Source organism: Lates calcarifer, linkage group LG5 (genome assembly GCF_001640805.2).
Source record: "Lates calcarifer isolate ASB-BC8 linkage group LG5, TLL_Latcal_v3, whole genome shotgun sequence".
Taxonomy (NCBI): domain Eukaryota; kingdom Metazoa; phylum Chordata; class Actinopteri; family Centropomidae; genus Lates; species Lates calcarifer.
The window spans coordinates 5,669,816-5,684,137 of NC_066837.1; the positions used below are offsets into that span (position 1 = coordinate 5,669,816).

Genomic DNA, 14,322 nt, shown 5'->3' on the forward strand with positions numbered 1-14,322 from the left:
TTCAATTTGCTGAAAAAGCCAAACACAGCCAAACCTGTCTGGTTATTTAACCCATAAACAATTTCTCCATTGATTTCCCTGAAATTTAACGAAATGATTGTTATTCATTGCCATATGAAATAAAATACCACCAGTGCATTTCATACAATGAAAAAAATCTATATTCTATCACAATCTTTATTGCTATTGTGGGCTAAAGAGTGTTATCCATACTGCCCACACCTACTGACTAGTTTATTTCTCAGCTGTTAAATGTCGCACTCCCTACATGTTGGTCCCGACTGACTGGTATTTAAATGGCACTGGTATCAAAATGTTAAAACAATACCCAAACCCTAAACCTCAGAGAAGATGTTAATTTTTGTGACCTTTTTTGCAGGGGACGCAGATTACAGGACCACATGGGCCTCCAGGACCTGAGGTTAGTGAATGACATTTACCTTGAAACACATTTTACCCCAGTCTTCAGGTAGCAGTTGAATAGTTTCCATTACTTTCTACTGACTGTTTGTGTTTTTGTCTGTGTGTTTGCAGGGAGAACCGGGGCCTCCTGGAGTCACAGGACCAGTGGGACCTCGAGGAGACCCTGGGGAGCTGGTAAGGACTGTCCTCTATTTAACGTGTGAATGACTGAGTCCACCACATGCTGGCGTCTCTATATAACTGTCCTCTGTCTCCTCTCAGGGCCCTCCAGGGCGACCAGGCCTTAATGGAGCTGATGGGATACCAGGGCCCCCAGGAAACATCATGCTCATACCGGTAACAAGAAGATACGCCTGTGTTGCCCGAGGCCTAACAAGCTGCAGTGATGTCACTGTGGCAGTTATTTGGCCCTAGTAACCCTTAACGGAGCCTCAGGGCAAATGGGAATGCTTCAATGTTCTAACAGAGAAATGGCCTGGCTCAGGATTGTTACATAAATTAACCATTTGTTTGTCTTTAACCCTCCAGAAACCACATAAAGCATGCGTTCTGTATTGTTGTCAATCTAATTTAGTTGTTTGTCAGTGTGCTACAAAATATACAATCCTGTGTTTACTGATGTTCTTAAGTGGGTGTTGACTTGGGTTGAATGTAAAGGACCATTGACCCCCTCATGCTCTGTGCAGAAGCACTTGCATATGTTCTGTTTCTTCTATATTTTTAATTTCACCCATCTGTACCTTCTCATGCAAGAATTAAATAGCAGTGCTACATATTGGCCACTGGGTGGGGTATTGAGTTCAACTTAAAAGCATATTCAATGTGTAATTTTTTTTGTGTGTGTGCAGTTCCAGTCAGGTGGTGATCCAAAAACAGGGACTGTGGTTTCTGCACAGGAGGCGCAGGCCCAGGCCATCCTGCAGCAGACCAAGGTGCACAGACCTCTGAAATATATTACTGTTACATATAAAGAGCCTAGGTAGAACCACTGCAGTTTGTGTGTCGCTGTCTGACTCCTTCCTCCTCTTCCTTCTCTTCCTCCTTCCTCCTCCTCTTCTAGCTGGCTATGAAGGGACCTCCTGGACCGCTCGGCCTCAGGGGAAGACCTGGACCACTGGTGAGTGGGGTCACATCATGTTGTCATTTTGGTGTGTGTGTATACGTGCTGCTTGAAGACTGCGTGTTGCACACGATGCATCCCAAAGCAGACTTCTTTCGAGAACTGAATATTGTACTCTTTTTGTCCCAGGGTGCACCAGGTCCCTCTGGGCTGAAGGGGACCAGTGGAGACTTGGGGCCACCGGTGAGTTACCTGGTTGTCATGGCAACGCACTCAGCATTTCACTCCCTTATTGTTTAACACTGGAACTCATTCGAGAACCAGAACCAGGCAGTCACCTGCTCTTTCTCTCTCTCTCTCTCCACCTTTTCTCCCCAGGGTCCTCCAGGACTGCCAGGTATCCCAGGTCAGAATGGACGACCTGGGAAAAGGGTGAGACTATTTACTGCAGTCCTCTCTCAACAAATAGTTTCCTCTGTTATCTGTTGTTATGTACTCGCTTCACAGAATGACCATGTAATAGTCTTTTCACAGTGAAGAATCTGACACGTCTATGTTGTTTGTGTGTCTGTGTGTTAATTAGGGTCGGTCAGGTACAGATGGGGGCCGTGGTGCAATAGGAGAGGCTGGAGCGAAGGTGAAGAACAACTGATGTCAGACTGATCACTGACCAACTGCTCTGTCTTCTGAAAATATGAACCCATCTGTCTTTTTATTCATATTTCAGGGGGATCGAGGGTTTGATGGTTTACCTGGTCTCCCTGGAAACAAAGGACATAAAGTGAGTTAGCTGACTGAATTAGTGAGTGGTGTTAAACTGATAAAACCAGCTGTTAACCTCTATGTGTGTATTTTCTCAGGGAGACAGGGGGAAACCAGGCCCTGTAGGTCCTTCAGGAGAGCCAGGAGAGAAGGTGAGAGGTCACTGCGGTTGTATTCATGTTTATGCAGGTTTGTGTTTCTGTCTGTTGGTATTAATGCTTGAGTTTTTCACAGGGCTCTGAGGGGCCACCTGGACCAAGAGGACAACCAGGTGATGCTGTGAGTGTTTACACCCAAAGACACATGTATTAAAAGGACTTGTTTAAAGTTTCACTCCACCAATTTTACATATGAAAACAGTTTTATGTTGTCTGAAAATAACCCTGATGATGATGCATAATGGGAAATGTAGGGTCCAGTGTTTTTGTTCATACAAGAGACTTAATCTCAAGATATCTCTGTACCTGCTACACCCCCCAACTTTATGGAAACGCAATACTAAATCACTAGAGCACCACTTCAAACTCACAAGTGATTTATTTCCCATCCTCAGTCATATTATGGTAAGAAACAAGTAAAATGTAGCATTTTATAGCCCCGTTGTCTGCTAGTACACCAAGACTCCAAACCAATTATACCTGTTATCCTACTGGAGACAAAAACATACTGATGTACTATACTTCTATACTTAAAATATCTCTTACTGACTCAGTATATTCCCGAGAAAGTAACCTTAACCAAACTCTAATTCCACCCAAACCAAATTATAATCCCCAAACAACCCACTTAGGAATGTCAGTCTTGGATCTACAACTCAAATTGGTCCTCACTGAGACAGAACTATAAGGAAAAACCAAACACACACACATGCTATTATATATTATATATTATTGTTGTATGTAACTGTGATGTGTATTTCAGGGCTCCAGAGGTTTGAATGGCCCCAGAGGTCGTCCTGGTCCCCCAGGCCAGTCTGTGAGTGTGAAAGTTACACCGTGTCTCACATACCACCTCTGCACACACACTCACACAAACGCACTCACACAACATTCACAGTCACATACATTCATCTCTACCCAGAGTAAAAGACATAAGATACCTGTAATTATCCTGCTATCTCGCCTTTGTGCTTATCCATGCAGAGAAAATAAGGCTCCTCTTAATATCCAGCTGTGGTGTCACAGTCACATAATTTCATATGGGAATGCTTAATCACAATATTGTAGTGGTTCTCAATTTGTTAAACATGATGTTATGCAATTCATATCTGTCTCTGCCAAATACAACATCACATTTCCAAACACCTGAAGCAGATTCTTTGTAGTTTGCACAATTTACATTTGCACTTGTAGCAACATAAGTTTGCACATGTTAGCATCTGATACCACATGGAGGAAATGTTTTGTCATTTGTTTAAATGACATATCTATGCCTGCTGTTGGTTAATTAAGCATTAAACACCTCAAGCAAGGCAGTGGTGTAGACGAATCACTGGGGTGGCTGATAATTTTTGGTTTAATTTAGTTACAGTCCCAGGAGGCTCATGTAACAAGCCTCGGGGATGTTTCTGTTGAAGATAGAAGGCAGCGGGCCCTCCTCATGTCTTCTCTCTTTAGTCAGGAAAAAAATATTTTTTAGGAAAAGAGGGCTCATGTGACAGAAAAAGCCAGAGCTAGAAAATAAAACCCACACAGGGAAATTAATACATGCAGTATAGAGTTGGCAGCTTCTCATACATCCTCCTCCAGTGTCCTGTTATTTTTGTTTTAATATTGAGGCCACACAAATGCACTCAAGGACACAGAAGAAATAATGAGTTTCTTGTATTAACTGTCTTCCTTTCTCTTCTCGCAGGGCATTCGAGGAATTGATGGGGTTCAAGGCTCAAAGGGAAACATAGTGAGTATAATGAAAGTAGTAGACAGTTGAGCCTTGATGACAAATCAGTCCACATGACATCGTTTCCTGTTTGTGACAGGGACCACCGGGTGACGTTGGAGCACCTGGACAGCAAGGCAACCCTGGAATCGTGGTATGAACAGAGAGCAGATTCTCAGAAATAAACCGACACATAAATGCATCTGCAGAAATACTAATGCTACACCTCTTCTACAGGGCTTTCCTGGTCCTCAGGGGTTAGTGGGGCTGCCAGGAGATAAGGTAAGACACTTTCAGCTGGATTTTACACTTTGAGGTGCAGAAGTTGTGAGTAATTGGCTGGTCTTTTTTGTCTGGTAGGGGCCTCAAGGGAAGAAAGGGATGCAGGGCTTACCTGGAAACGACGGGCCTCCAGTAAGTACATGTATCCTCTATATTTCCGAGGACTCTTACCAATGCAATGCAATGCATTCCCAAGCCCCTAATCCTCACCTTAAAATCACAACTACATGCCTAACTGCAGTAATGCCCTCTTGTCAACAGGGTCATCCTGGAAGGGAAGGTACTCCAGGTGAAAAAGGACTGCCGGTAAGTCTGTTGTAAGACATACATGTTGTGATGCTGTTGTTATGGTCGACAAGTAGGTGTCAGTCATCTTGATATGTTTATGTTTTCATTTGTAGGGTCCTCCAGGAGTTCAGGGGCCTGTCGGATACCCTGGACAACGCGGAGTTAAGGTAGAAAATGCAACACAGAGGATTTGGTTTGACACTGAACACTGGTTATCAGGAATATTACAATTACCAACACTTTAAGAATGGCAAGAAAATGTACTATTATTTAAATATAGAAAAGACCGTAACTATAGAAAAGAACAAATGTACCTTAAATTGGTAATTTGAGCCTTTAGGAGGAAGGACAGAATGGTAATATTAAGTGTCCAGAGTCGTTGTGATCTGACCCAAGTGTTTAACTTTTGATTAGCTGACAATAGAAGGATATTCTTGATGGAGATTAACTGAATGTGAAGATATATGTCAACATCCTAGTAATCTGATATGCTTGCAACCTCATGCTAATATCACAAACAGCCAGTAATATTATATCACGTGTTTTCTGTTTTCCTGTTAAATTCCAGTTGTGTTTGTTTCTCCTCCTGTTTGACAGGGAGCAGATGGAATCAGAGGATTAAAGGGAAGCAAAGGCGAGAAGGTGAGCGAGACAGAGAAGTGGTTCAGTCTGTGCACATGCACATACTCCCACAGTTAAACTACATGTTTGCATGCTTTTTGTTTTTACTTGTCTGTAAAACTGGATTCTCTGTCTGTCCTGCTGCCTCCTTCACTTGGCTCTGTCTGCAGGGAGAGGACGGTTTCCCAGGGGCCAAGGGGGAGATGGGAGCAAAGGGGGACGTTGGAGATAATGGAGCTCCGGGTGGACGAGGAGAAGATGGGCCTGAGGGGCCCAAAGGCCAGATGGGTCCTCAAGGAGAACCTGGCTCTTCTGGTACTCCTGGAGAGAAGGTATAAAGCTGTAATAGCATGTGTAATGCTAATTATAACTGACTGAAATATTCTCAAATCATCTTTTACAAAAAAAAACCTTGTACAAGAAAACTCACACTGTCTCTCTTTTTTAGGGGAAACTGGGAGTTCCTGGGCTGCCAGGATATCCAGGGCGACAGGGGCCAAAGGTAAAATAAATAAAATAATCAACGCCTGATTAAATTAATTTAGACAAATTACAGATATAGTGGATATTACTCATACAAAGTGAATCCTTCTGATTTCCTCTTCCCCAGGGTTCTGATGGTTTCCCTGGAGCAGTTGGAGCTGCAGGAGAGAAAGGGAAAAAAGTGAGTAGAGGGTTTATATCATCTATCATCATCTATATTAGGAAATCAGACTTTTTCCATTCATGTCCTGTCTATTGTGCTCTTACCTAGGGTCCTGCAGGACAACCAGGAACTGCAGGCCAGAGGGGTCCAAATGTGAGTGCTGTGTCTCAAAACGTTCCCCAGTTCTGTAGGTAATAAATTGTTCTTTTAAAACCAGGTCAGACAGGTGACTAGGAATTGAGAGCTGGAGTCCCGTCCCCTCTCTCCTAACAATCCTCTATCCTCTTATGAAAATGTATTTGTCATTTTAACAAAGATAAAAGGATTATTTGGATAGAGCCTCCATGAGGCTAATTGTCTTTTATCTTGGTTAAGATATGTTCAAAAAGAGGCACTGCATCTCCATTTATATTAGATATGAACATTCATGGAGAATAGGGATTAGCCTCAGTGCACTTCTGCTACAATACATCCACAAATGCAAGTACTGTGGTAGATTCATATATATTTATATCGATATATTTTTAGCCATGCAGGGGGAGGGGGAGGGATGCATCTAGGGATGTCAGTATGGTTGACATTTTTGATTTTGAGTGAAATGTCTCTCGAACTACTGGATGGATTGCCATGAAATTTAATACAGACATTCAGTCTGCCTCTCATTTACCAATCCACACACTCTCACCACAAGGTCCCTGCATTCATTAAACCAGTAACCTAACCAGTGCCTGAACATTCACCTGTGTAGAGGCTTGCTACTTATTGAACTGGGGACTGGTTTGAAGCACACCTTCTGTCTCAGGTCAGTAAAAGTTCAGGGCCATAACCAGATTTTGTTCTTACTCATGTTTCTTCTTTGACAGGGTGCACGAGGTGCCAGAGGAGCAAGAGGGCCAACAGGGAAATCAGGAGAGAAGGTCAGCTGACTCTGCTGTGAGCCAATACTAACACCCCATCAGTCATTACTGATGGATGCATACACTTTTACACTATTAATTCCCTCCGTGTTCTCCCTCTTGCTTATATTTTCATAGGGCGCCTCAGGACATGACGGGCCCCCAGGATCTCCTGGAGAGAGGGTGAGAAACACTCAGCTAATATACCACATCAGTTGATTGACTGATTGATCGTCTGTCATATTGTCTGCATTATGTTTTTTTAGGGTCCTCAAGGGCCGCAAGGAAGGAACGGAGAGCCAGGACCTAAAGGATCGAGTGTGAGCAACACACACGTTCACAAAATTACACGCTTTCACAAATTCTGATTTAAGTCTTTATCTTAATTTTGCACTGTGTGTATCAGGATAAAGATTTACAAATTTACCAGTCCTATTGTTGAAAAAGATCATTAAACTTTAAGATACTTGTAGTATGCCATGTAGTATGTTATTTTGTTGTGATAGAGGCTGTATGATATCAACATTTCATGGAGAACTCATCATTTTCTGATCAGCACTGTTCCATTTTTCTGTCACAATACACCAGAAAGAAATCTCATCATATGCTATGAATCACCTACAGCAGCCTGCAGGGGAGAGTTCTCGCATTTATATTTAAATATTTGACAGCCAGAAGCGAGAAGAGCGAAATGTAACAAAGAAACTTTTTTTTTTGTTCCCTCACCTTTAACTTTATATGAACTGTAGAAGCCAATTACTGTCCTTAACCCCCATTCATTTCTCTGCTTGGTTTTGGCATGTGTGTGTGTTTGTGTGGTTTTATGTGCGTGCATGTATGTGTGTGTATATAGGGTCCAGCTGGGAAGGATGGGCTTCCAGGTCATCCAGGTCAAAGAGGAGAGCCGGTGAGTGAGGCTTTAAGAGGTCATCGGTTACATCACTTTTTTTTTTTTTTTTTTTTTTTTTTGGAGAAATGGTTTTCACCACACACACACACACACACACACAGAGTATCTTTTATACACATCTTTTTTCTGTGATTGCAGGGATTCCAAGGGAAGACAGGACCTCCTGGACCCTCAGGTGTTGTGGGGCCACAGGTGAGCTCAACAATGTGAATCACTTGTGTTCTGTAATATTTCTCCTGCCTTGTGGTCCATGTCTGTATTGGTGTAACTGACCGAGTCACTCGTGTGCGTTTCAGGGCAAATCAGGAGAATCCGGCCCAGCGGGGGACAGAGGTCACCCAGGGGCACCGGGGGTACCTGGAGAGCATGGTTTACCTGGGGCTGCTGGGAAGGAAGGTGGAAAGGTGTGTCCGCACAGTTGTGTCACACTGATCATCATCTCCTACAGTAGATTCGTTACTTGTGTTTTGATTTAACAGTGTTTTTCTTTCTTTCTTTCTTTCTTTTCTTTTTTTCTCAGGGTGATCCAGGTTTACCCGGCACACCTGGGAAGAACGGTCCTCCAGGGCTGAAAGGGTTCAGGGGGAGCCGTGGAGCGCCTGGAGTTATGGTAACACACAGAGACACAGACCACACACACCACAAAGACATTACTTGATTTCTTAGTACTCTAAATAATAGAAGTGATATTTCCAGGGGCCTCCTGGTCTGAAAGGAGGATCAGGACCTACAGGACTCCCAGGAGCCATAGTGAGTTAAAATACATCCCTTTTGTTTCTATAGCTCATGTTCTGTATGACTTCTGAAGTCTGTTTATGAAAGGATATCTCTTGAGTTGTGTATTTGTTCAGTGCAATATTTTCTAAATTTTGTAGCAAGTTCAATTAGATCATGATCAGTTGATGTCTTTTGAACAAATTCATGAGTAACTGACTTTTTTATTGAAACCAGTGCCAAAGAGATTGTCATACATCCCGAATTAATTTAATCTTTATTGCCTCAGCACTTTCATTTGTCAAGTGGTGCAAGGAGCAATATGTTTTACCTTCTGTCCATAGGGTGCAACAGGTGAGAGGGGCCCACCAGGATCAGCTGGTGCCATCGGACAGCCTGGTCGGGCCGGATCAATCGGAGGACCAGGACCAATGGGAGAGAAGGGGGAACCTGTAATTACATCTGACTCTTTTTTCTTTTCCATTGTGTTTCATGCTTTTTTTTAAATCATGGCTTCCCATTAGACTTCATTTGTTTCAGTGCATTTCGTAAGAAAAACCACATTAAACTTGAACTCACTTTAAATCTTTGGTTGGTCAGTTGTTGTTCTTTGTGTGTCTGTTTGTGTTTATAGTTTGTATGCAGAATAACACATGTTAAATTTGTGCATTTGTGTTTCAGGGAGACAAAGGTCCTATTGGACCAGCGGGTCAGGATGGAGATCAGGGACCTATTGGAATGCCTGGTGCTACAGGTCCTGCTGGACCTCCAGGAGACGACGGGGATAAGGTGATTTGTGTGTCTCTGTGAGTCTGAGAAGCAAAGTGAGAGTGTGTGTTTGTGCTGTGGTAATATTAATAAGTGTGTATCCTCTGTGTGTGTGTGTGTGTGTGTGTGTGTGTGTGTGTGTGTGTGTGTGTGTGTGTGTGTGTGTTCACAGGGAGAGCAAGGAGGCCCCGGGCAGAAAGGCAGCAAAGGAGACAAAGGAGAAGCTGTGAGTATATAGCTGGAGAAGTTCATCAACATGAATTGTACTCCAGAGTCATAGTGGCTCTCATTATTTCTGAATGTCTCTCTCTCCTCTCTCTCTCTCTCTCTCTCTCTCTCTCTCTCTCTCTCCCTCTCTCCCTCTCTTCCTCTCTCCTCTCTCCACAGGGCCCTCCAGGCCCTACTGGCACACAAGGGCCCATCGGTCAGCCAGGACTTCCAGTGAGTTTGCGGTTCTGTTTATATTCTTTGTATTTTTGTTCAGTGTCTTGAAAACTAAGATACCTCAAATCGCAGTGTACCACAGACCTAATGAGAAACTCCTGAATCCCAAAGGTTTAACTTTCATATATTGTAATGCTGAATTGTTTTGTGCTGTTTTTCACGATCATTCCAGCAATTATTACTGTTATATAAGTAAAGATACCATTTTATGTGACCTTTAATCATTTCAAAGTTACCAGAAACTTTTTGCTCTTCGTCTTTGTTTCTCTCCTCCTCTGTGTGGTAGGGTTTGGACGGACTGCCAGGTCCCCGGGGCCAGCAGGGCATGTACGGCCCGAAAGGAGACGAGGGACTCCGTGGGTTTAAGGGCTCTAAAGGACCAATAGGATTACAGGTGAGATTTGTTCGCAAGTCAGGCTGCAGACCACCAAAGTGATGTCTTCTGAAAAGATGGAGTGACCTTGAAGCGTTACACTAATCCCTCTAATCCTGTGTGTGCTTTCTAAGGGCATGCCAGGCCTGCCAGGAGAAAAAGGCGAGAGTGGACATGTGGGATTAATGGTGAGCTCATATTCTGTTTAAAGAGCCTCCCTTCATTTACATCACATTTACTCTCATTCACACAATGAATAATCATTGCTTCTCTCACATCACATTCCTGGTTCTAGGGTCCACCTGGGCAACAAGGCCCCACTGGCCCTCAAGGACCTATTGGGGGACAGGTAAGTCTGACTATCATATTAATGCATCCTCATTTAGTCAAGTACTTGTTTTGAATTTGGAGGAAATACTATAAACTCTGTGCCGTGCAGGGTCCAAACGGTCGACCAGGAATGATTGGACAGCCCGGCATTGTTGGAGAGAAGGTAAAAAAAAAAAACTGATAACACCTTTTACATGTAAATTACAATATTCCCTCCCAAATAATTGATCTCATTCTGCAATTCTTGCTCTCACTTTGTTTCTACATTAGGGCGAAGATGGTGAAGCAGGAGACCCTGGACCAGTTGGTGTTCCAGGAAGGCTAGTGAGTTTGTCTGCCTTTTCTGAGGGGACATTCCTCGAACAACGGCATCTTTAACTTTGCTCCCTCCATCTTTAATTTTTATACTTCTATCATCATTCGTCTCGGCTTCACACATTCCTTATGGCTCACTATTACTTCAGGGAGAAAAAGGAGACCAGGGAGAAAAGGGAGATACAGGCCCTCCAGGAGCAGCTGGTCCTCCAGGAGCCAGGGGCCCCACAGGGGAGGATGGAGCCAAAGGCAACGCTGTGAGAACACTCACAAATAAACAGTCTTCAATACAATACAATATATACAATATAATGCAACACAAAGCACTGTAATACAGTATGAACTTGTGATAATTTATAATATAATGCTGTTCAATGAACTGTAGTAGAATTAGTGATACCATTAAATACTTTACTGTGCACTGCCTTAGAAAAGTAAAGACAGTAATGATCAAAATGGAGTAAAGTCAGAAATCTGATAGTTTGACATCTGTTTAAATATATTGAATACATTATGTGAAAATAGCTTTTTAAATTTTCAGTAACTACAAAACTGAGCTGAAAAAAAAAAAAAACTAATCAAAACACAGTAACTTCACTGTAATCAGCAAGAGAGCTATATCAAGTGAAAGCCAGCTGGTGAGATAGCAACGGCTAGCCTTAGCTAAAGCCAAAACAAAATGGATTTGTTCTTTTTTTTTTTCCTAGCTGTTATCTGTAAATGAAAAATTCCCTTTGTTGAACTTTCTTCTTCTTCATCTATGTCAGCTAAATTAGGCAGTGGCTAAATCCAACAGTGATGGAGAAAAAAAAAAACAAAACTGCTAAAGCTAATTTGGTTATCAAATATCAGTGACTGCCATCTCAGCTTTTGATTCTAGTGTAATTCCTGTGATTTGTGAAGCTTACCTTTAAATCAAATTATTTAAATTTATTCAATTGTACACTCCTTTTTTATACAGATTTCAGTATAGATATAAATAGTATGTAGTCAGACAGATACCTATCATATGTATAAAACAGAGATATATTTAATCTCTATAAACTATGGACCGTACAGTAAGTAATTAAAATAAAATTTATTTTCTGAAACAAAGTAGTGAAACGGACAAGAAATTTTCTTAGTAGATACTTTTTTCTGCTTGTACTTCCTTAAGATTATCCAGAGAAAATAATCAGCTGATAAACACATGAAATGAAGGCATTACAACCTTTCTGTTACACAGTGTGTTAACCAAACTGTCTCCACTGCTGCTTATGTACTTCACTGCTTATGCAGTGTCTGCATTGTGCTCTTTGTAGGACAGTGCATGATTCAAAACACATTTATAGCCTGCTGTCTTGTATACATTATTACCAGTTCAAGCTAGCTCTCTCTCTCTCTCTCTCCCTCAGGGTCCTATAGGCCTCACTGGGGACCTCGGACAGCAGGGGGAGGCTGGACCTAATGTGAGTGCCTGCTCTTTTTATTCGTCCTACTTTTTCCCTGCCTCTTCTTCTTGTTCTTCATCCGTTTCCTCTAATTCAGATTCCTTTGGAAGTTATGGAACTGTCTTGTCCTGTATTTGCAGAAACTGTTTGCTGTGTAATATACAGTCCTTAAAGATATATAAGGAACTCTGGTCGGAGAAAATGAGGAAAAAGCCAGAATTTAAAATGACACAATTTCAAAGATATATACATACATACATACACAGAACTACTATATATTTAATAGAATTCAGAGTCTCTTGCAAACTTCTGTGCTCATTATAGACCTGCCTTTTACCGCTGGCAATTAAAGTAGGAACTCAAGTTTGCCTTTCTGCCACCAGTTTCCTATCTTGACTTACATAATGCTTCATAATATCTTGGTTGATGTTGTTTTCTGGTGTCTTGCACACCCATACAGGCTGATCACCATGTGGTGGAGGACACTTAGAATAAATCCTCCACCTGTAAGACGTCTTCAAATTTAGTTTCTGGTCAAAATTTGTGTTGTTTTTCTTTGCCAACCATTTTTTCTCATTAGGGTGTAGATGGTGTGCCGGGCTCTAAAGGAGACACTGGAGATCCTGGAAAATCTGTGAGCTCCTCTCCTCTACTTCACACATCATACGCTATGACATCTTTGATATTTTTTAATTTATAAGCATTTAATATGCTGTCATCAAACAACACAGTGACCGGCCATGTAACCTGCTTCTTTCTCAGGGACCACCTGGAGCACCAGGTGAACCTGGACCACCTGGACCTCCTGGGCGGAGGGTGTGTGTTTTTGTGTTAATGTGTCAGTGCCTGCACACGCACATGCTTTCAGAATCTTCAGTTTTTTTTCCTGTTAGATTAAGTAAAACATTAACGCTTTTCCTCTGTGGTGAGGTTGGAGGTATGTTTCTTTATGCATTCTCACTGTGTGTTTCTGTTAGTGTATTTGTGCCTGAGTGTATCTTTATGACAGATTCAGGTTAAAATGTTTTAAAATGTTCTTCAGGGCCACTTGGGGAAACCAGGGAAGGAAGGAAAGGCAGGCCTAAAAGGAGTGAAGGTGAGAGTTCGAAACAACTCGATGAATAACAACTTCTAAATCCTAACCGTTTCTGTAGGTCACCCTGTTCCTCTGTTTGTTTCAGGGTGCTCCCGGTTTGGAGGGTCCCATAGGGAAAACAGGGCCTGTGGGTGCCCAGGGGCATCCTGGCAAGCCTGGTCCCCAAGGTCTAAGAGGGATTCCTGGCCCTGCAGTAAGTTTGTCTAATGAAAGCACAGAGTGAATCAAAGAAGCACAGAAAAAGATGAAGGTTAAGAAATAATTTCTGCCTTTGTGTCTTTCTCTCAGGGTGACCAGGGTTTGAATGGACCACCTGGCCAGACAGGACCACCTGGTCCCATGGTAAAATGACACATCAGACATCAGTTTTTAGAAGGTTTTTTTTTTTTTTCAAGGACATCATACAATTGTACTCAGACATGGTACAAAGCAATCATACTTAATATGAAAACAGCCTTAGATGAGAAGTGCTGTAAAACTCTCCTCTCTACAGCTAGCATCCAGTTAGCTTAGCTTGAAAGACTCGAAACACTTAGACACATTAGAGACACAAGAGTGGTGTCCATCTTATCTAAATCTCAGCAAGAAAGTGAATAATTGTGATAATTAATTTCCCGAAATGTTGAAATATTCCTTTAAGAGAAGAGATGAAGAGGGAGTTTATTGACAGTATGACAAAAATGCAAGGATACAAGGCTGACCTTATACAATCAGTTATATCTATATCACAGTAGTGAATGAATGGGTTTTCATTTGCTCAGCTTGTGTTTGATCTCATCATAACTCCATTTTCTCAGGGTCCACCAGGTTTACCTGGACTAAAGGGAGACCCTGGCAAGAAGGGAGACAAGGTCTGTGCATACCTTTCACACACAAAACATTTACTCTGCTCTTAACTGTGACATTGGCCATGATCTCATCTGTGGTATCTGTGCAGGGTCACGGTGGTTTAATAGGTCTGATTGGGCCACCAGGAGACATGGGAGAGAAGGGAGACAGAGGACTGCCAGGAAACCAAGGACTACCAGGTCCAAAAGGAGATGAGGTGCAGCAAACATACACACACACACACACACACACACACAC

The 14,322-nt window shown here is 42.3% G+C and overlaps 1 protein-coding gene across 1 annotated transcript in view; it reads left to right on the forward strand.

Annotated features, from left to right (window-relative positions):
* Positions 1–14,322, forward strand: part of LOC108894761 (collagen alpha-1(XI) chain) — a 37,734-nt gene that overhangs the window by 19,196 nt on the left and 4,216 nt on the right. The window contains exons 10-58 of the mRNA XM_018693365.2: positions 380–421; positions 535–597; positions 685–759; positions 1,272–1,355; positions 1,484–1,540; positions 1,673–1,726; positions 1,862–1,915; positions 2,067–2,120; positions 2,211–2,264; positions 2,344–2,397; positions 2,480–2,524; positions 3,167–3,220; positions 4,100–4,144; positions 4,224–4,277; positions 4,361–4,405; positions 4,484–4,537; positions 4,667–4,711; positions 4,807–4,860; positions 5,291–5,335; positions 5,485–5,646; positions 5,763–5,816; positions 5,925–5,978; positions 6,069–6,113; positions 6,824–6,877; positions 6,995–7,039; positions 7,123–7,176; positions 7,710–7,763; positions 7,905–7,958; positions 8,063–8,170; positions 8,287–8,376; positions 8,463–8,516; positions 8,825–8,932; positions 9,162–9,269; positions 9,421–9,474; positions 9,636–9,689; positions 9,979–10,086; positions 10,200–10,253; positions 10,361–10,414; positions 10,505–10,558; positions 10,666–10,719; positions 10,860–10,967; positions 12,105–12,158; positions 12,721–12,774; positions 12,903–12,956; positions 13,183–13,236; positions 13,322–13,429; positions 13,525–13,578; positions 14,034–14,087; positions 14,174–14,281. Coding sequence (XP_018548881.1) covers positions 380–421; positions 535–597; positions 685–759; positions 1,272–1,355; positions 1,484–1,540; positions 1,673–1,726; positions 1,862–1,915; positions 2,067–2,120; positions 2,211–2,264; positions 2,344–2,397; positions 2,480–2,524; positions 3,167–3,220; positions 4,100–4,144; positions 4,224–4,277; positions 4,361–4,405; positions 4,484–4,537; positions 4,667–4,711; positions 4,807–4,860; positions 5,291–5,335; positions 5,485–5,646; positions 5,763–5,816; positions 5,925–5,978; positions 6,069–6,113; positions 6,824–6,877; positions 6,995–7,039; positions 7,123–7,176; positions 7,710–7,763; positions 7,905–7,958; positions 8,063–8,170; positions 8,287–8,376; positions 8,463–8,516; positions 8,825–8,932; positions 9,162–9,269; positions 9,421–9,474; positions 9,636–9,689; positions 9,979–10,086; positions 10,200–10,253; positions 10,361–10,414; positions 10,505–10,558; positions 10,666–10,719; positions 10,860–10,967; positions 12,105–12,158; positions 12,721–12,774; positions 12,903–12,956; positions 13,183–13,236; positions 13,322–13,429; positions 13,525–13,578; positions 14,034–14,087; positions 14,174–14,281 — 3,156 coding nt within the window. The remainder of the gene's footprint in view (positions 1–379; positions 422–534; positions 598–684; positions 760–1,271; positions 1,356–1,483; positions 1,541–1,672; positions 1,727–1,861; positions 1,916–2,066; positions 2,121–2,210; positions 2,265–2,343; positions 2,398–2,479; positions 2,525–3,166; positions 3,221–4,099; positions 4,145–4,223; positions 4,278–4,360; positions 4,406–4,483; positions 4,538–4,666; positions 4,712–4,806; positions 4,861–5,290; positions 5,336–5,484; positions 5,647–5,762; positions 5,817–5,924; positions 5,979–6,068; positions 6,114–6,823; positions 6,878–6,994; positions 7,040–7,122; positions 7,177–7,709; positions 7,764–7,904; positions 7,959–8,062; positions 8,171–8,286; positions 8,377–8,462; positions 8,517–8,824; positions 8,933–9,161; positions 9,270–9,420; positions 9,475–9,635; positions 9,690–9,978; positions 10,087–10,199; positions 10,254–10,360; positions 10,415–10,504; positions 10,559–10,665; positions 10,720–10,859; positions 10,968–12,104; positions 12,159–12,720; positions 12,775–12,902; positions 12,957–13,182; positions 13,237–13,321; positions 13,430–13,524; positions 13,579–14,033; positions 14,088–14,173; positions 14,282–14,322) is intronic.